Raw genomic sequence first — 23,485 nt, 5'->3', positions numbered from 1 at the left:
GAACATGTGATATGTCATTAACGCTGAATTTTTAATCAATGTTGAAGATGAAGTTGCTCAACTCAGCAGACTTTCTCAGATCCTAATCTCTTTGCAGTTCACAGCCATTATTACTAGCTGAACTAATAGTGGGACTGATGTTATTGGTAGTGTCTTTGCCTCGGGTCTCTACTGCCTTGACGAACAAGAGCTTGTTATCTAATAGATCTCATTTCTCACGGTGCGACTGGGTGATGATTATGAATAGCGATCTACGGATGATAAAGGCCCGCGTCCGGCTTGACCAGGACAAGGTGGCCACTAAGTTTGTCCTCAAGGATCTGCCCACCAAGGATATAAAGTTGATCAAGCAGGAGCTTCCTTGAACAACGCCTTTATGTGTGATCTTCGAGGATCTACTCAGAACAAAAATAAATGGCTTGTGTATTAAGTCAAGGAGCAACAGGAACCAAGCTATATGTTTAAATGGATAGAACATGGCATGGCTCCTAATCTGTTATGTGTAGTGTTCTAGACATTTACACTTTAATTTTCAACTGCTAATGATATTTATAGTATATATAGGAAACCATGCGTAAATTTCGGGTAAGGATGATCTATGGATTTACTATATGTGGGATATCAATCGCTATTTCTACGGGCGTTCCAACGGCATCAATGTAAAAAGCGGGCACTGTAACTGGACTATAGGTCTTTTGGAAGCAATTGGCTAGCCTTGGTTCAGAAACGGAGTTATGGACGCGGTACGCGACTGAGGCTAGGATATAAGCAAACACAGCAGTAAACTAGTTTGTGAAGCAACAACATAGACAATGGAGTGGGATGTATATAATATCAAGGTCTTTACATCACCCAACAGATTAAGACAAAGTCAGGAACAAGAATTCCCCCATTCTCTGTCCGTGATGAAAATATAGCTTGTTTACATTTCTGTGTTGTGTCATTAGCTCTTTTTTATTGTCTGTCCACGGGTTTGTATCACCATGAGAAATGCGCCTTCCTAAAAAGGAAGGTGCCCTATTTTTTTCACACGGGTACCACTCTCTATATATCTCACTTTCACTTCTAGACTTTTTTTCTTAGAGAGAGAAAGAAAGCAGAACTGTTGTATGAATCGTTATTTCGCTACTTCAAAAAGACATTGAGACAAGGGTAGCAATAATAACAATAGTAGTAATAAAACCATCGATTAAGCCGTAGAAGAACATTTAGAGAGATAATTGTATTTCTGTAACAAGCGAAGTGTGGTGTTGTGGGGGTGAGTATGTGTGATCAAAACATCATTGGGCAATGCGACTCATCCCTTCACACACACCTTTAAAAGCGAGGCCTTAATTCTGTCCCTGACGCCCTTTTTTTTTTTTTTTTTTCTCTTCCCTTCTTTCTTCTTACGGCCTCATCTCTCATTCCATCCTTCCTCTCCATTCTTCATTCCTCATTCCATCCGGCTCTTGATCTCGTCCTCCCATTGTTCCTCCGTATTTTTGTTGCTACACCTTTTATTATTTTTACCTGGCGTTCCTCTTCACGCCCTCCAATTCCTCTTACTCGTTATACTTTCACCGGTCCTACTTTTAGATCATTATAAGACCAAAGGGGTAACAAAATGTCTTCACAAGTGTCTATGGCCTCAAAGGCCTTTCTTCCACGTCTTGGTGTGACTGGGTACCGCCTCCCTACCCAGATGATGCGACGGTCCGCAATGGCCATCTCTTCTTCCTCTGGCAAGCGTCAGTTGTCGTCGTCGCCTGTGGCAGCAGATAAGACCTACTTCCCGCAAGTTTCCCCTACAATCCAGCAGAATCCACAGCAGCCGCGCTTATCGACGCTGAATCTCCAGCGTCAATACCAAAAACATGCCTCTCCATCCTTGAATCCATACAAGTCTATCGCGATCCGTCGAGAGGGCAAAAACCGTTGGGAAAGGCGCGTAGCCTTGACGCCCGAAGCAGTCGAGAGGTTGATCAAGGAAACAGGCATCAAGGTCTATGTACAACCTAGCACAAAGCGCATCTTCTCGGACGACAAATACAGGGCTGTAGGCGCCATCATCCAAGAGGATCTTTCACCTGCTGATGTGATTTTGGGTATCAAGGAAGTTCCAGTAAAGGACTTACTTCCCGGGAAGACATATGTCTACTTTTCACATACACACAAGGGCCAAAAGCACAACATGCCCATGTTACAAGATATCCTTGACAAGGTAATAGCATATGACATCTCAAAAAAAAAAAAAAAAAAAAAAAAGTCTGCACAAAATTATTACGCTATGTGGTACACTATAAAAAGTACTCATGCTTACTTTTGGCACCTATTCTTTGTTTCATTGCGTGCAGAAAATTCGTCTGATTGACTATGAGTTGATGGTGAACGAACGGAAGCAGCGCTTGGTTCTCTTTGGAAAGCATGCGGGGTATGCAGGCATGATCGATGGGATTCACGGTCTGGGCCAACGATTGCTCGGTCTAGGCTACAGCAGTCCTTTCTTAGTAAGTACGCTTTCCAAGACATGATTATCTTACTGGCTACCCTACAGGCTCAATGCAACAGCCATATCCACTTTAGCCCTTAACTAACATTCATCTCTTTTTTTTTTTTTTTTTTTTTTTTTTTTTTTTTTTTTCAATCCAAGCACGTCGGAATGTCTCATAACTATAAGTCTCTAGCTTCTGCAAAAATTGCACTTCAGTCCCTTGGAAACACAATATCAGATGAAGGCACACCTAAGGCGTTTGGTCCCATGACGTTTACTTTTACTGGAAGCGGAAATGTCTCCAAAGGTGCACAAGACGTTTTCAAGTCTTTGCCTCACGAGTTTGTTGATCCAAAGGATCTTGCCAAGATTGCTCAAAGCAAGAGTAAGCGAAACTGCTGCCTTTTGTATCAACACGATTCTCTTAGTTTTTTGTCATAGTTCTCTTTTTTCCAGCCCAGGGTGAGGCATAAACAAGAATGAGACCTTAGTATGATGAATCGTTCTGATTTTTTTTCTTCCTTATTCGCTATTTAGATGCTCGTTTGGATCGTATTTATGCTACTGAGGTCAACATTGAAGACCACATTCGCCACAAGGACAAGAATGTCTTCACTACAGCAGAAGAATACTACAATCACCCCGAACAATTTACATCGGTCTTCCATAAAGAGATCGCTCCGTATTCATCTATGATCATCAATGGTGCTTACTGGGACGAGCGCTACCCTCGTTTGATGACTAAGGACCAGTTGAGGGCCATTCAGAGCGATCCTTCTAACAGATTCAGAATGCTCAGCCTTGCAGACATTTCATGCGATATCCGTGTAAGACTAAGGAAAAACTACTATAGCTTTGATTATTTCTCTCACTTCCCAGAAAGTACTCACCATATTATTGATTTTAGGGTTCTTTTGAATTCATGTCTCAAGCGACTTCAATTGAAGATCCGTTCTTCTATGTGGATGCTATCCAAGGACGGGAGCACAAGGATGATGAAGCACCTGGTATTCAGATCATGTCTGTTGACATCCTTCCTTCTGAGCTACCTCTGGAGAGCAGCCAGCACTTCAGCGATTCACTTTACCCTTTCATCAAGGAATTGGTATGAAGCCCTTTATTGATATGCAGTATTTTAATTTATTATTTTTGTTACAGCTTTTTTTTTTTTTTTTTTTTTGCCTGTGTTGACATCTCACTCTTGAATACACTTTAGATCCGTGACAACACCGATCATCCTGTTATCGCCGGAGCCACTATTGCAGAGAATGGATCCCTCAAGCCTGCACACAAAGCCTTGAGTGGGGTTTTGAGGGATACTAATGCAAAGGAAGCTCTTGCTAAACTCAAGGTTGCTATTGGTAGCACTGGACAAAGTAACTCTGGATCAAGCAACAAGCCAAAGAAAGTCTTGTTATGTGGGTCCGGCTTCGTTGCAGGGCCTTTAGTTGATTACTTGCTTAGAGATTCCAATATCAGTATCACTATCGCTAGCAACTCAGAGGTAGAGGCTACTTCTCTGGCTCTGGGCAAGCCCAATACGAAGGTCGTACCTTTAGATGTCAAAGATAACAATACTATGGCTTCATTAGTCAAGGATTCAGATATCGTTGTCAGCTTCGTTCCCGCACCTTTCCATCCCATCATTGCTGAGCACTGTATTCAAAACAAAAAGAACATGGTTACTGCAAGCTATATTAGTCCGGCCATGCACGCTTTGAACGAGAAGGCCAGCCGCGCTGGCATTACCATCATGAATGAAATTGGCCTGGACCCCGGTATCGATCACTTGAGTGCCATGAAGATGATTGATGAGGTGAAGGCAGAGGGTGGCAAGGTCACATCATTTGTGTCCTGGTGTGGAGGCCTTCCTGCTCCTGAAGCTTCGAATGTCCCCCTGAGCTACAAGTTCAGTTGGTCTCCAAGAGGAGTTTTGACAGCTGGATTGAATGATGCCAAATTCAGGATGCATAATGGCTTCCATGAGATTAATGGCAAGGATTTGATGAAGAAACACTTCCCTGACGTGCCTATTTATCCTGGCTTCAATTTGGAGGGTGTTGCCAACAGAGATTCTTTGAGTTATGCCAGCACCTACGGATTAGGGCCTGTTGAAGAGCTGGACACCATGTTCCGTGGAACTCTTCGCTACAAGGTAATTCATCATCGTAAATGCGGATAGTAATTAAAAAAAAAAAAAAAAAAAAAAAAAAAAGGTACTAACGCCGGTGATCTTATTAATGTAGGGGTATGCTGACTTAATGTATTCATTCAACAAGCTGGGGCTTTTGAATGCTCAAGAGAGTCCACAGCACTTTAACACATGGGTGAGTATCGCATTTTTGGCTTCCGGTCCGTGTTGAATAAGATAAGAAAGGAAGGGTGAAGGTGAAATGAATGCTGTTAATAATTTTTATTATTCTTTTTTACTCAAGCCGGAGTTTATGGATAGCCTGTTGTTTGAAAAGACCTCACTGTCGTATGACAATGAGTCCCGGAGAGCTGCCATTGCGGACCGTCTTGACCTTCCTAAAGATCATGCCAGTGTCGGCAAGGTTGTCGATGCTCTTCAATGGCTCTCCTTGATGCCCCTATCCAATGCCAAGAATAGCAGTCCGGCGGCTCCCTTCACGGCCAAGGACTCGCCAACGACACTGGATAGTTTCTGCAAGCTGCTGATGAACAAGCTTAAGTATAATCCATTGGAGCGCGATATGGTGATCTTACATCATGAATTTGGCATTCAGCTCAAAGATGGAAGCGAACAGACTCGTACCTCAACCTTGGTGTCGTATGGTACCTTTGAGACTTACACAGCCATGGCCAAGACTGTAGGACTGCCTGCAGCTATGGCCACAGAGATGCTGCTGAGGGGCGAGATCCCAGAGAAGGGTGTACTAGCACCCACGATGCCCCATGTATACAACACTATTCTAGAGAAACTTAGCCGAGAGGGCGTCAATGTGGTGGAGGAGATTGTGCAGAAGGGTATGCGACCATCTTTAAAATGGAGTGGTAGTGGAGTATTCAAGTAAGGCAATAAATGACATTCGCATAGAAGATTAATATATTTTGCTTCAGGAACTGAGGGCCATCCACATGCACAGGCACATGTTCTGATATGGTGATGCGTGCGACCGTTGCACCAAGCCACGCGCTGGGCGTGTTTCTATCATTCAAAGTTGATGTATCACTCGTTGGTTGATGCTTTTTGTTTCCAAGAAACCAACTTCATTCTCTGTCATTCTCATCCCTACCCTATAATACCATGTCCGTGGCTGTAAGGTTTAGCTTACCAGAGAAAAGAAAAACTACTCAAATAATACACCATACACATATTTCATTACCTCTAAACTCGACTGTTATGAATTACTTCATAGAGCCTTTTTGGTCTTTCGGCACCCATTGACGTCGAGATTCGTTTCGAAGGTCAGGAGAACCGAAAACAGATTGAGGCCAAAGTTGATAAAGACAGAAGAGAAAAGTTTCCTTTATATTTTGATGGAGAAACTGTTGCGGGAAAGGTAAAGTAGACAAAGGAAGTTTAGCTATTTCATTTTAGTTTTTTTAACTACTGAATTGAAAAAACGTGGCAGGCAAACATGTAGTCTCTTTTTTTTATATTTTTTTTTACTTACTCCTGACCTTTGCATTAAAACTAAACATAGATCAATATCCGAGTCAAGGATGGCAAGAAGGTTGATCATAATGGCATCAAAGTTGAATTCGTTGGAAGTATAGAGCTTTTCTATGATCGTGGAAATCATTATGAGTTCAGGACGATTCAACAGGAATTAGCCATGCCTGGAGAGCTCCGCAATAACACTCAGTTTCCCTTTGAGTTTAAGAATGTGGAAAAGCAATATGAAAGTTACCATGGCATTAATGTTAAACTGAGGTTAGTTTTTTTTTATCTTTACGGGGAAGCAGGGATAAAAAATAACGAATTGCTCTTATATGACTCTTTTTTGTTATTGTTATCTGATGGTCAATTGTCGACAGGTACTTCGTCAGGGTGACAATTCAGCGTAGACTGGCAGATGTGGTCAAGGAGCAGGATATTTGGGTGCACTCGTATGTGATGCCCGCGGATGGTAATAACTCAATCAAGATGGAGGTTGGTATTGAAGATTGTCTACACATCGAGTTTGAGTATAATAAGTCAAGGTAAAAAAGAAAAAAAAAAACTGTATGGCTTATATTAAAATGACAGAGTGAACACGAGAGTCTGTTGCAACCCAAATGGTTTTGTATTGTATAGACTAACTACGATGCTCCTTTTCTTAATACAAAATTAGATATCACTTGAAGGATGTGATTGTTGGCAAGATCTACTTCTTACTTGTACGCATTAAGATCAAGCACATGGAACTTTCGATTATCCGAAGGGAAACAACAGGCGCACCTCCCAATCAGTATAATGAAAGTGAGACAATTACAAAGTTTGAGATCATGGATGGTGCTCCTGTCCGTGGTGAGACTATCCCTATTCGTCTCTTCCTCGGAGGCTTTGAACTCACTCCAACCTTCCGCGATGGTAAAGCCAGCAAAAAGATAGAAAGAACAAAGAGCGCAGCAGCAAAAAAAAAAAAAAAAAAAAAAAAAAAAAGATGCTGCCTGATTTCCAGATATACTTTGTCTAGCACTCACTGACATAATTGCCCTTCATTCATGTGAATAGTTAACATGAAGTTCTCTGCACGATATTATCTCAATTTGGTGCTTATCGACGAGGAGAATCGACGTTACTTCAAACAACAAGAAATTACAATCTTCCGCAGACAAGGTAAGTTTTTTATACACCCCTGAACGGGGGAAAGTGAAAAGCTTGCTGGTATCGTTTAAAAGTTGTATACAAAACTTATAGATCCTTTGTCAGATTGTTGAGGCCGTTATTCACCAACTTATGCAATTTCTATCTTGTCGCTTGATATTCATAGTTGATGACGAGAATGTTGATGAACCTAGACAGATCCAAGAATAGAAAAAAGGAATGGCAGATGAAGAGGGAAATAAAACCTATTAAAAATCAATGGCATCATTTTTTTTTTTTTTTTTCATAGAAAGGAATACCCAAACACACTCCATGCCGTTTTAACTTTTCCTTGCGACATTAACCAATGTATTGTATGAAGATTGCCACCTTAATCTTCAAAGCACAGAGTAGATTTAACTTGTGGAGTGATGTATCTCCACTTTTTTTTTTTACTTTATTTGATTATATCATATGATCTAGTCCCTCGACCGCTACTTGTGGCCCTATAGAGGAGATTCAATGATACTCTCCTCCATCTTGTTTGTTAAATAGTGGTTTGATTTACAGCCTAAATCTTTTTCAAGACACGTCTGAGTATAGGCAACTGTTCGATGCCTGTTGTTTTTCCATGTCTGCCTCGATTCATCAGTAATTATGGGATTTGGTTAGTATCTCCTGATGGCTGCCATCCTGAGGAACTAGTTAAAATGAACAGCATTCACTGTGTTGTCCAAAACAGTATGACATTGCTCATATCCGAACACACCTGAAGACGAAAGCCTGACTTCTTAAGCTTATAAGAGTAAAAACTTGGCTTGTCAGCACCAATGTAGCTGACTCTGGTGTCGTGTCCATCGAGGTTATGTCATGATGTAGTTTCACAGGGTCCCGGAGATAAGACTCCTTGTACAAGTCGTAAAAAGATGCCTTTAGTATGAACGTTAACATTGTAGACAATGAGTCTTCTGTGATCGGCGTATGCAGGAGCAGAAGGCCCTTTTCGATATTGCGATATGGGCTACCATAGTCATGCACCCCAAATACTAGGCAATCCAGCACCATAGACTTGACGTGTGTCACATCAGATGAAACCTGGCTTTCTTTATAGCTGGCTACTCTTCTTGCATAAACTTCCTTAGAAATGGCATTCATATAGATTATATTCTATTAGGTATAAAGAATTTTATCGCAGGTCTTCTTTATCAATATGCTAGAAATTCACTTCATTTGCAATTCATCTGAATATGATGACTGTTCGGGCTCCATAGGAAGTTGTATAAACATCTGAACACTACCATATGCCGTTGATCACTCTCCATTCCTTGAACAACACTTTTAACATACAAATGCACTTTTGCAAGATGTATCCTCCGAGAGTACAGCACAATCTTGGCCCTGCACTCCGAACTAGACTAGCGTGTTTGCTGACACGCAGATATTGTCTATACTATATAAAACTATGTGAGCTACATATGCTCAATGTGAATTCTCTTGCTACCTCTAGGCTCCTCTCCTTACTCGGTCGACGCCTGTCGCTTGATCGCTCTCTTTTCTCCGCTGTCCATGGAAATATTCTTATTTTTGTTTGGCACAAGGTAGGATGGTCGTTCTTGATAAAGTAGATGTTTTAGGAACACAGTTTTCAGCCCTTGATGACTTCATACGATCACGAGAACGCGTTGATACATCCAACCGTAACTTGACCTCTTCATTCAGGACGCATATGTCAAGTGTCAATCGTCAGCTAGTGGTACTCTCTCAAGGGATAAAGGGGGCCTTCAATGGTGCAGGAAGAATTATAGGCCATACTGTATCTGAGGTCAAATCAATCCAAGAAAAGCAAATGCGAGAGTTCGATCTCCAGATACAGCAGGGATGTGGAGCAGGACGGAGGAGCCCATTCACCCAGGAGCAAGGGCACACAGACGGGCACCTGGTTAACCATGAGCCGGTTCATGAGCAAGCGAGCGTTACCAACACTTCTTTATCTTTACAAGGCGAGGATTCATTCTTCAATGAAGTAGACGGAGCCAGAGAAAGAGAAGAAGAGGTGGTTGTAGAACAAAGACAAGCTCACTCTCAATCTCAATCTCAATCTCAGTCTGATAAGCAAGGTAGAGATGATTTGGACCAATTGGCAGAACAGATCGCCATGCTCTACGTTCAGTTTGGAACAACCCTGCCCTCGCACGAAATGCTTCCGCAAGCAGCGCCTCTCAAGGATCAATGGATGGAATGGTTCCATGGTGTCGATGGACGGTCCTCGATCTGGGCTTTGAATAAGAGCTCTGACCAAAAAAGAGCAAAATGGCGTTCAGGATTCGATGCACAGAAGAGGAGGTTGTATCAATTCAAGAAGGAGCTAATTGAAACTATGCTAGAAGAGATATCAAAATCAACATGCATGACGTTCGTGGAAAAGGAAACTGATGCCCTAACGTCAGTTTCCAAGGCTATCATCAACGCTGGCTCCAACAATTCCTACATTAAGATGCGTCGAGCACAAAGAAAAAAAGCTTTTGAGTAATGTGTTTATACATATATTTCTTTAAAATAAAAATAAACCACACTATTGAAGGCGTTTTGTTAGACATTTCTAAAGCACCACTCCATTTTACTTGAAAGCTTTCAACCGATGATATTGGTATATTATTTATTACAAAATTGCTGTATGCTATTTTAAGCGGATATCATTGTGTTGTTGTTATTGTTGTTGTTGATGACTGATCAAATTTTGATTTTTTGGTTGCTGGGGAGGCGGATTCGATGTTGAAACTACCCTCTCGTGCTCATTTCATCCTTCATTAATTCGAAAAGAGTAAGGACAAAGCCAAATATAAGCTTGCATCTGTCTCTCACGTCTTTCATTTCTCCTTTCACTTCTAAATGTTTAGTCACTTCCAACCTTCGGTATTTTAGCGCGCCATTTTCCAATGTAGATTCAACAAATGCCCATTGCCATGAGTCGGTTACGATTCCATAAGCCCTAAAGACTCTATGGCAATCCCCATTCTCCTCCTCAGTTCGTTTTCGTTTCCTATTGTGCAAGGCTACATCGAGCTGTACCATATTTTGTGCAAAGCCTTGCACATGATCGTCCTTCTTCACTTGCGTAATGCCAAGAAATTGCCCCGAATTGATACGGTCAACAACAGCAAAGTCCAAAGTCCCATAGCCGCGCGTGCCTTTTAAAGACTGTTGTTGCGAAAGGATCATGTCGGGCGCATAGAGCGATGCTGCTCCAACCATGAATGGATCGACAATTGTTGATCTTGTGGCCTCATTTGATTCTGCATTAAATGCATAGGCTCTACCCTTGCGAATGCAATCCTGCACAATATGTCCCAATATTGCCTCTTCATCTTCTGTCAAGTCCTCCTTGGGCTTGAGATCAAATTCTGGTAGATCCATGAACGATTGTACTTTATACGTGTCTTGAATTTTTTTCCAGCCCCATGACGAAAAACTAATGGCTGGGGTATCCAAAGATATAGTGAGCCTCTTCCCATTTTTTTTCTGAAGTTTTTCCAAGATAGAACGAAATTGAATATCGTCTCAACAACAGAAATGCCTTCGTTTCCTCATCGTACACAAATATTTGGACTTCCTCGAACTCCTCAAACTCCAAGCAATGACCTTGAAGGCTTTCTCGCAGACTTTCTATAGTAGCTGTTTTAATATTGGTGGAATATGTGCAAGCAATCTTATTCCGATCTCTTTTGTTCACGACGCTCAGTGCTAGAATAACAACAAAATCAGCTCTCTTTCACTATGGTTCTCTTTGACATCTTTCCATTCCACATTTTCACTTATTGTTGATTATTACTTACTAGTATATGTGTCCGCATGTAGTTGTTGCTTCAATTCGGCGTTTTCCTTTTCTATCATTTCTAAATTTGCGTTCGTATGCAGTCGTTGCTGCCTCAGGTCGGTTTCTAAATTTGCGTTCGTCGTTTGTAAACTTGCGATTTGCTTTTGTAAATTTATGATTATCGTTTCTAAATTTACGTTCGTATGCAGTCGTTGCTTCAAGTCGGCGATTTCCTTTTGTAAATCCGCGTTCGTCGTCTGTAGACTTGCGATTGTAGGTTCGTTCTCTTCACTTTTAGCTTAGGAAAAAGGAATACAAATAGAAAGTGCGCATGACTTGTTTAATCATAGTTAACTGTGGACAAAAAAAAGGTATACCAGTAGAGTGGAATAGTACCTGGTTGTTCAATAATGACATGGATGGTTTTTTTTTTGGTGGTACAGCGCCAAAAACCTCAGAGACCTTGTTAGTCGGATCTTCAAGCTTCTCTGGGTTTTTCTGCGCCTTCTGCTCGTCTGTAAGATTGCTTAATGTAATTGGTTTCCCGGAGATAGAAGAAATGGCGACATGCCAGAGAGTGGGCTTGCTTGCATCAATATCATGAAACTCTAGCTTCTTTTTCTTGATGGCATCCTTGAGATGGTCTATCGTTTTTGAAGAGGAGATATCCACTGAGAACATGGAGGAATCTCCATCGTTAACGCAAAAGAGGGTTACTTCGGTGGCCATGGTAGTGTTATGAATGTTTGTTTCAATAGTTTCAATGGAGCGAGTATTTTAAAGGATGGTGATAGCGCAAAGCCACAATGCGTCTTGCAAATAGGAAGAGAACGTTATTAAAATATATATAATAAATGAATAACTATGGATAGCGAAGACGACAAAGGAAGTCTTACGCTCATTATCCGTACCAGCGACCCTTTCCTGTCCCGCCCACGGCCACCCAAGGAGCATACGATTCTTAGCGGTCGAAAAAGAAAGATGTAGTACCAGATCAGCCAACAGAAAAAAAAAAAAAAAAAAAAAAAAGTTTATTTTTAGTTTAAGGGTAGTTCTGTAGCTCGAGATTTATTAAAGAGAAAGATTACACAGGAAAGGGTCGCTGGACTATGAAGGATAATATTTGTGATTCGTATTGATGCAAGGAACTCACCATAAGAGAATGATAGATGGATATCAAAGAGGGAGGATTGAAATATCATGTGGCAACAAATATAAGATCACAGGAAAAATTTTGTGACCCTGTGCACGCTACTGATAACAAGTGTAACTTCAAAAAGCTTGGCCCCAGGGGATGAACTCTAAATCCCTCATTACATAAAAGAGACAATACTCTCTTTTCTGAATCCCAAAAGCACACTACAATCCGCACAGAGGCATTATTTGTCTCACGGCTTGAGGATCAGTTGACTTCCAGTCAAGTTTTATTGAAAATATGAAAAATGCTTTGCTACGAAAAATAAGCTATGAAGTCTTTTTTTTTTTTTTTTTTTTTTTTTTTTTAATTTTCAGTGCTAACCACAATTGTCCCTAACCATTGATGGCAAATGGGTGAGAAGAGCCTTGTAGAAGGAAAGTGGGGATGGAGTTAAAGAGGGGTATATGCAGATTTGAATGTGGGATGAGAATGGCAGAATACAGCGTGTAGGATTAAAAATGCGTAATAAAAAAGAAAGAGAGAAGCCTTAGAGAGATGCAATGATGATAATGATAAGGTAAAAATAAAAATAAAAATAAAAATAAAAAAAAGGACCATTAGACAGACTTTGGAAAGCCATTGGCTCTAGGAGCATCTTCAGATCCTTCAACGATCGCGTTTCGACGACGGAAGGTATATGCGGAAGGTACGGGCTTGCTGCCTTCGTTCTCACCACCCTCTGTATCATCATTGCAGTCTCTTTCATCAGCATTGCTATCTTGACCGGGATGAACGCTGGAAGGAACGGGGCTATCAATGTATTGGCTGCTCCCTCCCCCGCCTCCAATGCGACCTCCAGTACCCATTGTGCGAGTGGTTCCTCGCATCTTGGTCACTGTTGGTCTTGGGGGGAAAGAGTACTCGAGTTCGGCTTCATGATAGTTCAAGTTATAATAGGTACAGTGAGCAGGATATGGAGAGAGCGGTGAACCCGGCATGTTCATCCGGAATGTAACAGGTGGGAGCGGCACAAACCCTAGACTTGAATACTGTGATGATTTTGCTCCAATTCCGAGATTGTGTGCATGCGCATATGAAGATGAGGACGAAGAACACCAGGATACCAATCCGCCTGCAGACTGGTGGCCGTGGAAAGCGCAGTTGGCCGTATCATCCTCTACTCCAGCGGCAGCAGGGTTTTCATATCGTCGATGTCTTGGACTGGTGTTAAACGAAGGCGCACATGTAGCATGATCCATCGCTGAGTATGTTGATCGGGTTGAGTGTGAAGGAATACCAGAAGCAGACAGCTGTGATAGAGGCGATGATGACATTGAGGATGACGATAAAGCTGAGGTAGATGTCAATGTACGCATCATCGCATCGGATTGTTTGCGATGCATATTTCCATTGATCTCGCCATGATCATATGCATAAAGGAATTCAGCCGTTGTGATGTCCTCACGACGATGAAGTTGGGCCTTCCGTACGGAGAGACGTCTTGCACGGATCCCATGTTGATGCCGGGGTCCCAATAAACCAAACCCTTCATCGTACATCCTGTTGCAAAGACTTGACATTTTGTTATTGTTTTCTTTGCTTATTCGTTTTAAATGAAGATTGAGAATGATAGCAAGAATTGGGGAGGAAAAGGAAGTCTATGATATGGAATGACGATTCTGATCAAGATTGGTCAATGTACTGTTTGGGCTTCAGAAGATGTCGAGAAAGGACTAGGTGGGACAGTAAGAGTGTAAAGGAATTGAAAGACGAAGAAAGTAAACTATAAGCAAGAAGGGAGATAAAAGCGTTGAAGTTAGTCATGGTGTTGGGCAGGCCTTTTATAAAAGTAGTAGGGTATTAGGATCACGATAGTCACTGAATGTAAGCATAGAAATAGAAATGCTCAACCCCACTTGGGATTCAGGAGTTAGGTAAGATGAGGTGAAGTAGGTCTCAAAAAAAAAAAAAAGAAAGAGAGAGAGCAATCGAGCAAAAGCGAGTGAGCGTAAGAACATAGCGCTAGATGATACGACAGTCAACTAGGAGCCAAAGAGTGATAAGGCGCAATGAAGTGGGGAGTGCTCCTCGAGTATCATGAGAATATAAGAGCAGAGGAGAAATGACTATCCGAGGGAACGGATGCATAACTTGGAGCGGGATACCAACGTGATGCCACAGTGGACAAACAAAACAGTAAGATGATGGTGTTGGTAGGGAAGAGCTGACGAAATGATGACGATGATAGGTTGCCAGACAAGACGAAGAAAGCAACTCTCGCTCACAGATCAGTAATGGAGCACCTTCGTTCGTCTCCAAGATTATAAATAAAACGATGTCATGGATGTTTGTTCAGCGGTTGTTGTTTGCCAGGGGATTGGACAAAAAAAGGGGGTGAGGAGGATCTTTTGCTAACCGTTGTACACAGGTGTAATTTGGGAAAAACAAAAGAATAGAGCTGGTTCTTGTTGAAAAGAAACGAGAGGAAGAGAGGGAGAAGACAGGGAGCAAGTGTTGGTCCTTGTTCTTCTCTGTCTCTTTTTCATGGAGATCAAAACAACAAAAAAAAGGGAAAAGGAAAGAGTACCTGATGTTGTGAACGACGAGAGATTAGCGGGAAAGAAAGAAAATGAAGAAAAAGATAAGTAGTATGGGGTAGAAAAGTAAGAAGGAGACGATGAAAGAGAAAGAGAAAAGAAGAAAGAAAGAAAGAAACGAGATGGAGGGAACATCTTTCTTTGTTATAATGGTTTTTTTTAGACCATAAAGACCCAAAGGTCCATCTTGTGTTGTGTTGTGTTGTGTTGTGTTGACAAAATGTCAGGAAGGTTGAATAGATGGATGTATTGCATTAAAATTATTTATATGCAGTATAGATGATTGATTAATTGAATTAACGTATTCGATTCAGTCTGGGTATATTTTTACATAAAACTGTTAGTCAACAAAGCAGGTAAATGCTCATTGAGCATTGAACTGCATGTCTGCCATGCCCCATGCCTTGCTTGCCATTTATTTATATTCAATATTCAACACAGAAAGACAAACATTTATATTATATCTATATAGTTTATTGTTTAAATTTATATATAATAACATCTATAATAGAATGGCAAAAAAAAGGAGAGACCCTGACACAGCATTGGGCTGCACCGTTGAGGACATGAGTGGGTGGACAGTGTTGCCATGCACCTCTTTGAGCTCGTGGTCGTGGGTGTGACATCGTCAACGGTCCAAACCTATTCCTCCCACGTGCACATCCACATCCCATCTGCACAGACTGCACAGATCTTTTTTCCACATCTCATTTTTGGCTGGTCATTTTTGTATCTTTGCATAATGATTCTCAGTTTATATTGCACAAAGTGAATTCATTGTCAACGAAAGGAAAAACCACAACATGGACACTTATTAAATATAAGGGCTATGACGAAGAAAGTGGGAGGATGTAGTCTCTATCTGAACAAATATTCATTTTGCATTGAATGGTAATTACACCATGCTGTGTTGTATATTTTCATGGATTAAAAGCCCAATGTCAAGTGTAAAGCATTGAGCCCATTGTGCTCCCAAAAAAATAATAAAAAATAAAAAATAAGGGCAAGTGTCAGACTATTGCTCTCATGGACAAACACTTTTCTCTCGGGCAATGTTGCTAATCTCACAACATATCAAAGCATGGGGCAACAGTTAAATGAAAAGAGCTGGATTTAAGAAGCGGTGCAGTGTAACCATGGCGTTCTTTTTTTTTTTTTTTTTTTTTTTTGCTCATGCTCATCATAGCTCCTTTTTCATATCTCTCTCTTTTTTTCCTCTCATCTCTCCATCCCGTTGGTTCCTGCGAGACGATAAAAAAAAAAAAAAAAAAAAAGATAAAAGGACAAAAGGACAAAAAGGGCTTTTATATTTTTATTTTATATTTTTTCCTAGCATGTCCATTTTCTAATCTACCTCTTGTTGGTTATATCCGCTCTCAAAGAAAAAAAAAAAAAAAAAAAAAAAAAAAAACGATTCCAACAAAGCGTTGATCGGACCATTAACATTGTTTGTCTTTTACTTTTACAACTGTTGGTTTGTGGATTTGGATACTGATGTATCCCTTTGGCTGAATGCTCACTATAATTAGATCCTCAATTGTCGAGTCGAGCGAATCCATTAAGTGTATTTCCATTCGAAATACCACCGAAGACCAGTTGAAGATTGTTAACTTCTACAGCTCTTCAAATATTAGCAAATAAAATAAAAAATAGGGCAAGGGGCCGTCTGCAGGCATCACTGAATAGCTCAACCGATTAAAAAACAACAACGGTCGCATCCGAAATGCTCACACTTTTTTACGTGAAAGCCGACCCATGCATTTTTCATTTTCCATTGAATAGAGCATTCATGCGATTATTATCCATGTAAAAAATATTTGATTAGAAATGTAAAGATCCTTTTTTGAGATGTGCCGCATATCAATCATACCAATCATGCCAATCATCGTATGGCGCCACGTTATCCATAGAATAAGTTGATATTATGTATTACAAAAGAGTAAAGAAAAAGCATTTGCATGCTCACCTGTTTGTTGCATTGAGGGTGACCTGGGTAACCATGGGATTGAAACTGATGCAGCACCATATTTATTCATCCCACGTTCACCAATGCTTTGTCCCTGACCCTGACCTGTTGCCATCACTCTCGTTAGACTTTCTTCTGTTGTTGCAAATGCATTTGTTAGAACTGACAATCATGCCACGTTTGGTTGTAAAAAGCTTAAACTGTTATGCATGATTAATGTTGAACAATGTCGTCAACCTAGACTAACATAATGACGAGTGTTCGAATAACGGATGACAAGGCTTTGTTGTCTATTCTTTTTGTCTATGCTGGTCACTACAGTATAATCATCAGTATCAGTTAGTGATTTTATCTACTCAATATTAACGGCTATCGATATCTTGATTACCATATTAAAAATCTCTTCATGATAGAGCTGCTCAAGTAGCGCCTTTTTTTTTTTTTTTTTTTTTTTTTGCTTTCCAAAGCAAGGTTAAAACTGCGGGAGGTATGTATTTATTAAACCATGACGACAAATCAATATTTTTTGTATGGCCGAGGGATGCTCTTTTTATTTTTGTTGTTGTTTTATAATTCACAAGCCATGTTCATGGTGGCTTCACATAAGCTTGCCAATTAATAGACATTCAACCTTTTGTCCTAATTCTAAGCTTGCTCGCTCGGCAGTCCTTCCGGGAAGGACCATCAGGCTGTTAGCACCGAGCATAGTCACCATGCGACTGCTCATTTGGTTCTTATCCGTAGATTGGACTCTAATATGCCCTTCAGGTGTGACCATGACAGTAGCGCGTTGGTATTCTGGTCTCTCATCCAATCGAATATCATGCGTGATCTAGAACGCAGAAACATGGCGTTGTTGGATGAATAAATATATCGTGTGGGTCCAAATGTGATAGATTGGTGCAACCATCGTACGAGAGCATCATGCAAAATCAAGAAGTAATATCTCTCTCTCTTTTTTTTTTTTTTTTTTTTTTTACCTCTGCTTGGATACTGGGCCACATATAATTCTCGTAACCGGCGAGCTTTCGAAGAGCTGGTAATACAAACAGATGGAAAGTAACTGTAGCTGAAACTGGATTACCTGGTAAACCAAACATGAGCCTTGGCTGCCCGCCATTTGGACTAGGGATTGTTGCGAATGTAGTTGGTTTGCTAATTATTCATAGTAAGCAATGCGACATAAAAATAAACCAGTATTAGATAGTATAAATATGTATAATGAATATTATAGAAGGAAAAAAAAAAAAAAAAGAGAGAGAGGCTGGGTCATTGTTTTTTCTGATTAACAATGCATGCATACCCTGGTTTCATCATGATACGACCAAAATGGATGGTTGCTCCAAGCTTTTGTTCGAGAATAGGCTTCAAGAGATCCATCTCTCCCATAGAAACGCCTCCAGTTGTGACCAAAATGTTACATCTGTCCAATCCTTTCTTGATTGAAGCCTCAAGCTCTTCAGGGCTATGAATTGAATGAGGTAATGTATTATTAGTTCATGTCACTAATAACAAGATATCCTGTAACCACAAGTAAATGATGAGTGCAGAAGTCCCTGCAGCTTCAAGAATTGAAATAAGCAGCTTTGGTCTCATGGACTGGAAAAATCAACGTGGCAAAAAAAAAAAAAGCTTAAGTTAAAATACATACCTATCAGGAGCAATGCCGAGATCGAGATATTCGAATCCTGCAGCCTTTGTTGCGGCAATAAGGGTTGGTCTATTACTATCGCGGATCTGCCCCATCTTCAATGGCTGTTCATTATCATGATTTACCACCTCATTTCCAGTAGACAAGAAACCAACCACAGGCTGTTGTTTCACAAGCACCTACATTTTTTTTTTTTTTTTTTTTTTTGAGATGAAAAAAGAAATTAGTTTTTTTTTTTGTTGCATGGGAACACAAGAAAAACGCGTGAGTTTGCCACGTGTACAAGTTTTTTTTTTTTTTTTTTTTTTTTTTTTTTGGTGCCCAGCAGATGGGTAACACAGAGTCACGGCCATATTCGGGAAACGAACATAAAATATCATCATCATTGTCCACATTCTCGTCATTTCTCACTTCATACCTTCCGGACACCAATTGAGGTAAGCACACCAATTTCTCCGCCTACAGCGGAGATAACTTGTCCCTTCTTGAGAACTGCTTGGCCAATTCGTATATCAGATCCGATCTCACGAATAGCTTCTCCTTTGCGCACCTTGGTCAAAATCTCTACGATCTCTTCCTTCGTACCATCCTCGGATGTCTTGATCAGTTTGGTATCTTCAACCATGACCACCGCTGTAGCCCCCTCGGGCACTGCACCTCCAGTTGTAATTCTAGCAATCTGCCCTGGAAGAAGTTTTGTAGTTCCATCCGATGCTGCTGTTGCAATGGATACCGCAGTGACTGGGTACTGTCCCGGACCATCCGTGTCTTTAAAACAAAAAACAAAAAACAAAAAAAAAGATCTCATATTAGGATTGTAAAGATCAAAGATCAAATAAAAAGATATACAAACCACGTGCCCATTTTTACATGTCTCTTTTATCATTATATATTGTGATCTATTGGTATTTACCAATTACTGCATAACCATCCAGAATTGATGCTCGGTACCCCGGGACAGCTTCAACAGCGATTACATCCTCATCTAATACTGCACCGATCAATGATTCATCGACAGGCTTTTCGGTCGAGGATAGGGGTGTAATTCGATCCATGACAGCTGCCAGCGCTTGATCCATTGGAATAAGTGGATATGGTGATTTGCGGAGCCTTTTAGGTACTATAACCCAAGCACATGCATTAAAATGAATGCCCTTTTTTTTTTTTTTTTTTTTTTTTTTGGATATAAATTCAACATAAGAAGAGAAAAAAAAAAAAAAAAAAAAAACATGCAGCCATATGGGGAGACATATACCTGGCGTGCCCAGTTCAAGCGATCCAGCATCTGTCCTAGCTTCCCTGTCACTGTGGTGGAAGCAAGTGTGTCCGTGGCTATGTCCATGCGAATGCTCTGTTCTTATACTATTACTGCTTTCAGAGGCAATGCCCGATGGTCGTGGTCCACCCTGCATCTTTTCATGTACCTTTTTTCCTGTTCCTCCACGAGCAAGATCAATAGCATGAGGCAGTATCTTTGCAACTGCCTCAAAGTTTTCTTTAACCGCCTTTGGACTTCCAGGGAATGTCAAGATTAGGGTCTGGCCGCGGATGCCTGACACAGCTCTGCTCAGGGCCGCGAAAGGCGTGATGGGGATGGATTTGGAAAAGATGAGATGCGTAATTCCAGGTGTTTGCCTCTCAATAAGTGGTAAAACAGCCTTTCCACATGAGTGAATACATATTATTTCTTCCATAAAGCTTTTCTTTTTTTTTTCCTTTTTTTTAGGACTTAAAGATTTACCTACCTCTGGAGTGCAATCGCGAATGCCAAAGCCTGTTCCACCAGTGGTGAGGACTAGGTGCAGATCGAGGTCGTCGCACCAGGCGGTGACAGTTTTCTGAATAGCCTTGAAGTCATCAGGCACGCATGCTGTCATCTGAATTGTATATCTAGGCTCCGCTTCGAGCAGACGGCAAAGAGATGGTCCACTGGTGTCAGATGCAGGATCCACGGATGCAGTGTCGCTGACTGTTATCACATTAAAAAAAAAAAAAAAAAAAAAAAAAAAAAAAAAAAGAAAAGCGAAAACCGTATTGATTATTACATCTATTAAATAAATTAAACAATAGTGATAATAATAAAAGCCGGCGTGTTTCTAAGGCAATTATCTATTTAGGCATTACTTGTGAGGACTCCAACGCGTAATTGATTTGACATTGTTAAAAAATGATGCGAATTAGTTTGTTGAGAAGAATGAAAAGTACAAATCTTTACAAGTTCATTAACATTGCATTCGATTGCTGCGCTTTGCATTTATAACCAAAAACAAGTGATTGCAATTGAGGAAATTTCGATAGAGCCATTGCATTTACAGAGACTGTCATTTGATATGTGTATCACGCGAAGCTCGTCTTTTAGCATTACTCCTAATTTTATTGGGGAGGCTACGATCCTGGAGATATTCCTTCTCATGGAGAAAGATACTATTCCATTCTATCGCTGAATAAAAGCGTGGCTGGGTATTGAAGCTATTCAGGGGATCTACTTCAACAGGTTTGGTGTAGGGTGTGCCATCCATTCCACTCTAAAGTTTAAGGAAATAATCACGTCTCGCTTCGACTTCTCACCCCATTTACATAGACAGATTGTACCGTTAGGTACTTATGCATTCATAGACAAATTTACCAACATCACTCATCAACTCTGTTAGTCTTTATACCGGCTCTTAGAGGAAGTTTATTACCCAATAGACATTTTAGTTTAAAAGTTTCTTTGGTATAAGAAAAAAGAACAGGTCTTTAAAAGTAAGGCTCGCCTCTGCATGAAACACGGATGCTTCCAATTGGTTTGGACACAGTTTCCTTCATCCAGTGTCCAAGAGATGTTCCAAACTGGTTCTTGCAGCCATTATCGCTGTAAAGTCTAATTCTGCACAAGTGCTCGTTGCGGAGATTCAAAGCCGACTCAAAGATGAAGGACTTGCTGTTCTTAATGTTGATGCACGCACCACGGTTCCTCGACCTTCTTCCGTAGTTCTTGTTGTAACAAGCAGTGTCGGTGAATGTTGCAACAACAAGTGGATCGCCATTCAACTTCATCCTTCTGCAGCCTGCTTCAGCTGCGGCAACTGCCATCAAAGCCAAGATGCAACTGGTCAACTTCATGTTTAGCTATGTTGTTAGGAGGAAGGGATACCTGCATGTGAGAACGACATGAAAATGACAAGAAAAGAGTGGAATATTGAGAACAAGTGATTGAGAGTTGTCCTTACCTTATTTTTGGGTGGAGACGGTGGAGAGGGACGAAATAGGTAGTGTCCTTAATAAACGAAGAGGGAAGCTAAAGAGTTGGAAAGATTTTGGGTGATTAGACGAAATATAAATACGAACCAAGCGTGTAGGAACTAAAGCAATGAGATGAGTATGAGCTGTTTACTTTGCTTGCTGGTGAAGAGTGCTGATGAAAAAAATAATTGGAGACAAGAAGAGGACCTTTATATATCTGCACATTTGTCAACGACAGAGTTAGCTAGATCATGGAGGAAGTGAAATAGTTGTGCTACAGTCTCTTTTCTTCATTCTCAGGAAATGCTCAGATAATTTACGAACAAAACATTGTACAGACCATTAAAAAACACGCCGTCTCGGGAAAGAATGTTAGCTCATTGAAGAGCAATAGAATAATGAAAAGGTATTTATTTTATTACCCGTCACAAGCATGCTAGCCAAGGTTTCCTAGCGCGCCGTCTTTTAACGGCGTCTCCTGTAACGGCGTATCTGCATCATGAATGTGCACTGCCACATATGAGCCTCTTTGAGAAGCGACTAATTAATGGGAAAGAGAAATTAGCGTTTGCATAGCCGTTGGATCACAAAAGCTTGCATTAATGGGACTTCACGTTCTTTAATATTTTTTGACCTAATCGGATGCCCCCTCATACATCTCGTAGAAGTGAAGAAGTGAAGCATCGAAGTAAAGCGGTAGTTGACAACTATGGGTGATCCCTCCTCCGTAACAGTGTGCCTTCGACGTTAGGTACAGTGAGATACTGTGGTAATGGTCGCGCAGTGCCCGAAAGACTTATTGAGACGTGATAAGACTGGTGGCGGCAAAGAGATAGTTGGCTAGAGAAACGAAGCAAAATCATTGGACAGTAATAACTTTTTTCCTACACCTCTGTGCCATATTAAGGCCCAACAGATCAAATCCCGATAGTCCACTCACTAGGCATACTGTCCGCAAGAGCGTGGCAGAAACCCGATATGCCAAGGATAAACTTTGATAAAGCTCTTTTGTTATTTTAAAATGGAGTTGTTTCTTGACTTTCCCTCCGCGCTTTTGAACCAACTCAAGCACTTTCTTGGCAAGTTTCAGTGGACGAGGCCTTTTTCTTTGCTGCGCTTGTCGTGAATCGTCTTCTTACCCGCTTCTTTGCCGCTCAGACACAGAGCAGCAGATGCAGGTACCAAAGCCTGTCTCAGCTCTAGGAATTTAAATGTGAGTGACTACATAGGATGAATAACACATCGAGGAAGCTGTTGAGACTGAAGAGTATAGGACGACAAGGAAGTGACCCATACTATATATTTTTATTGCTTGCACACACTCCTAAATGAATAAAGTCAATCTCGTAGATGCACAATAAGAAGGATAGCCACCTCTAATAGCCTACTCTTCTGGACTTCATTTTAAGTTTGCATCAACAGTCAGCGTCGGCTCATTTGTAAGGATGATAACCTTCAGCTTTACCTCAGGCACCAGTACCAACATTGGCAAACCATTTATTAGTCTATTGAAGTGCCATATATTTTAAGAGTTTATACAGCAATAAGAAATACCGGTTCCGGGATACCTTTAGACGAATGAATAGGATGAGGAGCTAAGGATTAGAAAGCTAACTCAGGACTGTTGCATGCGCAGTCCAAGACGAAAGGGCGTGGCTTAGCGCTTGGCTTTTGCACTTGTGGTACTAATACATGGTTATGGTTTGGTCATTTGCGGATCTACACATGCTTGTTGATCCTCTACTTACTGAAGAGATACAAATTTATAAGAAAGTGATCATTTAACTCAATATTCATATACCTTACTAAATACAACAAAGACCAACGTTGATAGTGGGTCTATTTGTCTATGGTGGCATTCAAGTCTT

At 40.8% G+C, this 23,485-nt stretch overlaps 8 protein-coding genes across 8 annotated transcripts; 2 read left to right on the top strand and 6 right to left on the bottom strand.

Moving 5' to 3' along the window:
• Positions 1 to 208: 208 nt before the first annotated feature.
• Positions 209 to 944, bottom strand: BCR41DRAFT_374372 (hypothetical protein; the record flags this gene model as incomplete). Its single annotated transcript, XM_022026864.1, has 3 exons — positions 209 to 493; positions 609 to 785; positions 927 to 944. The coding sequence occupies 3 exons, from the start codon at positions 942 to 944 to the stop codon at positions 209 to 211; spliced, it is 480 nt and encodes a 159-aa protein (XP_021877228.1).
• Positions 945 to 1,366: 422 nt separating this feature from the next.
• Positions 1,367 to 5,562, top strand: BCR41DRAFT_361643 (Saccharopine dehydrogenase-domain-containing protein). Its single transcript, XM_022025573.1, has 8 exons — positions 1,367 to 2,203; positions 2,337 to 2,489; positions 2,633 to 2,858; positions 3,011 to 3,300; positions 3,381 to 3,578; positions 3,690 to 4,628; positions 4,720 to 4,800; positions 4,909 to 5,562. The coding sequence occupies exons 1-8, from the start codon at positions 1,607 to 1,609 to the stop codon at positions 5,506 to 5,508; spliced, it is 3,084 nt and encodes a 1,027-aa protein (XP_021877227.1). The 5' UTR covers positions 1,367 to 1,606; the 3' UTR covers positions 5,509 to 5,562.
• A 129-nt stretch (positions 5,563 to 5,691) lies between these two features.
• On the top strand, positions 5,692 to 7,484 carry BCR41DRAFT_361642 (putative PEP8-vacuolar protein sorting/targeting protein). The gene is made up of 6 exons (XM_022025572.1): positions 5,692 to 5,753; positions 5,854 to 5,997; positions 6,142 to 6,371; positions 6,476 to 6,640; positions 6,772 to 7,010; positions 7,155 to 7,484. The coding sequence occupies exons 1-6, from the start codon at positions 5,742 to 5,744 to the stop codon at positions 7,280 to 7,282; spliced, it is 918 nt and encodes a 305-aa protein (XP_021877226.1). The 5' UTR covers positions 5,692 to 5,741; the 3' UTR covers positions 7,283 to 7,484.
• A 248-nt stretch (positions 7,485 to 7,732) lies between these two features.
• Positions 7,733 to 8,381, bottom strand: BCR41DRAFT_374370 (hypothetical protein; the record flags this gene model as incomplete). Its single annotated transcript, XM_022026863.1, has 2 exons — positions 7,733 to 7,844; positions 7,996 to 8,381. The coding sequence occupies 2 exons, from the start codon at positions 8,379 to 8,381 to the stop codon at positions 7,733 to 7,735; spliced, it is 498 nt and encodes a 165-aa protein (XP_021877225.1).
• A 4,414-nt stretch (positions 8,382 to 12,795) lies between these two features.
• Positions 12,796 to 13,758, bottom strand: BCR41DRAFT_374369 (hypothetical protein; the record flags this gene model as incomplete). Its single annotated transcript, XM_022026862.1, has 1 exon — positions 12,796 to 13,758. One exon carries the CDS (start codon positions 13,756 to 13,758, stop codon positions 12,796 to 12,798), a length of 963 nt encoding a protein of 320 aa, XP_021877224.1.
• Positions 13,759 to 14,392: 634 nt separating this feature from the next.
• Positions 14,393 to 14,997, bottom strand: BCR41DRAFT_176828 (hypothetical protein). Its single transcript, XM_022019739.1, has one exon. It carries the CDS (start codon positions 14,908 to 14,910, stop codon positions 14,590 to 14,592), a length of 321 nt encoding a protein of 106 aa, XP_021877223.1. The 5' UTR covers positions 14,911 to 14,997; the 3' UTR covers positions 14,393 to 14,589.
• Positions 14,998 to 17,273: 2,276 nt separating this feature from the next.
• Positions 17,274 to 20,648, bottom strand: BCR41DRAFT_361636 (MoaB/Mog domain-containing protein; the record flags this gene model as incomplete). Its single annotated transcript, XM_022025571.1, has 9 exons — positions 17,274 to 17,573; positions 17,722 to 17,896; positions 18,045 to 18,206; positions 18,393 to 18,571; positions 18,811 to 19,160; positions 19,306 to 19,512; positions 19,648 to 20,050; positions 20,138 to 20,361; positions 20,517 to 20,648. Coding segments are annotated over 9 exons (2,066 nt in total), but the record flags the coding sequence as incomplete, so codon positions are not given.
• Positions 20,649 to 21,050: 402 nt separating this feature from the next.
• Positions 21,051 to 21,787, bottom strand: BCR41DRAFT_425420 (hypothetical protein). Its single transcript, XM_022030586.1, has 3 exons — positions 21,769 to 21,787; positions 21,605 to 21,672; positions 21,051 to 21,503 (listed from the first exon to the last, which is right to left on the bottom strand). Exon 3 carries the CDS (start codon positions 21,495 to 21,497, stop codon positions 21,132 to 21,134), a length of 366 nt encoding a protein of 121 aa, XP_021877221.1. The 5' UTR covers positions 21,498 to 21,503; positions 21,605 to 21,672; positions 21,769 to 21,787; the 3' UTR covers positions 21,051 to 21,131.
• Between the last annotated feature and the right edge of the window lie 1,698 nt (positions 21,788 to 23,485).

The sequence above is a fragment of the Lobosporangium transversale genome, assembly GCF_002105155.1.
Source record: "Lobosporangium transversale strain NRRL 3116 chromosome Unknown BCR41scaffold_49, whole genome shotgun sequence".
NCBI classification, from domain to species: domain Eukaryota; kingdom Fungi; phylum Mortierellomycota; class Mortierellomycetes; order Mortierellales; family Mortierellaceae; genus Lobosporangium; species Lobosporangium transversale.
The sequence above is the reverse complement of the archived record's forward strand: the minus strand, read 5'-3'. Positions and strand labels throughout refer to the sequence as shown.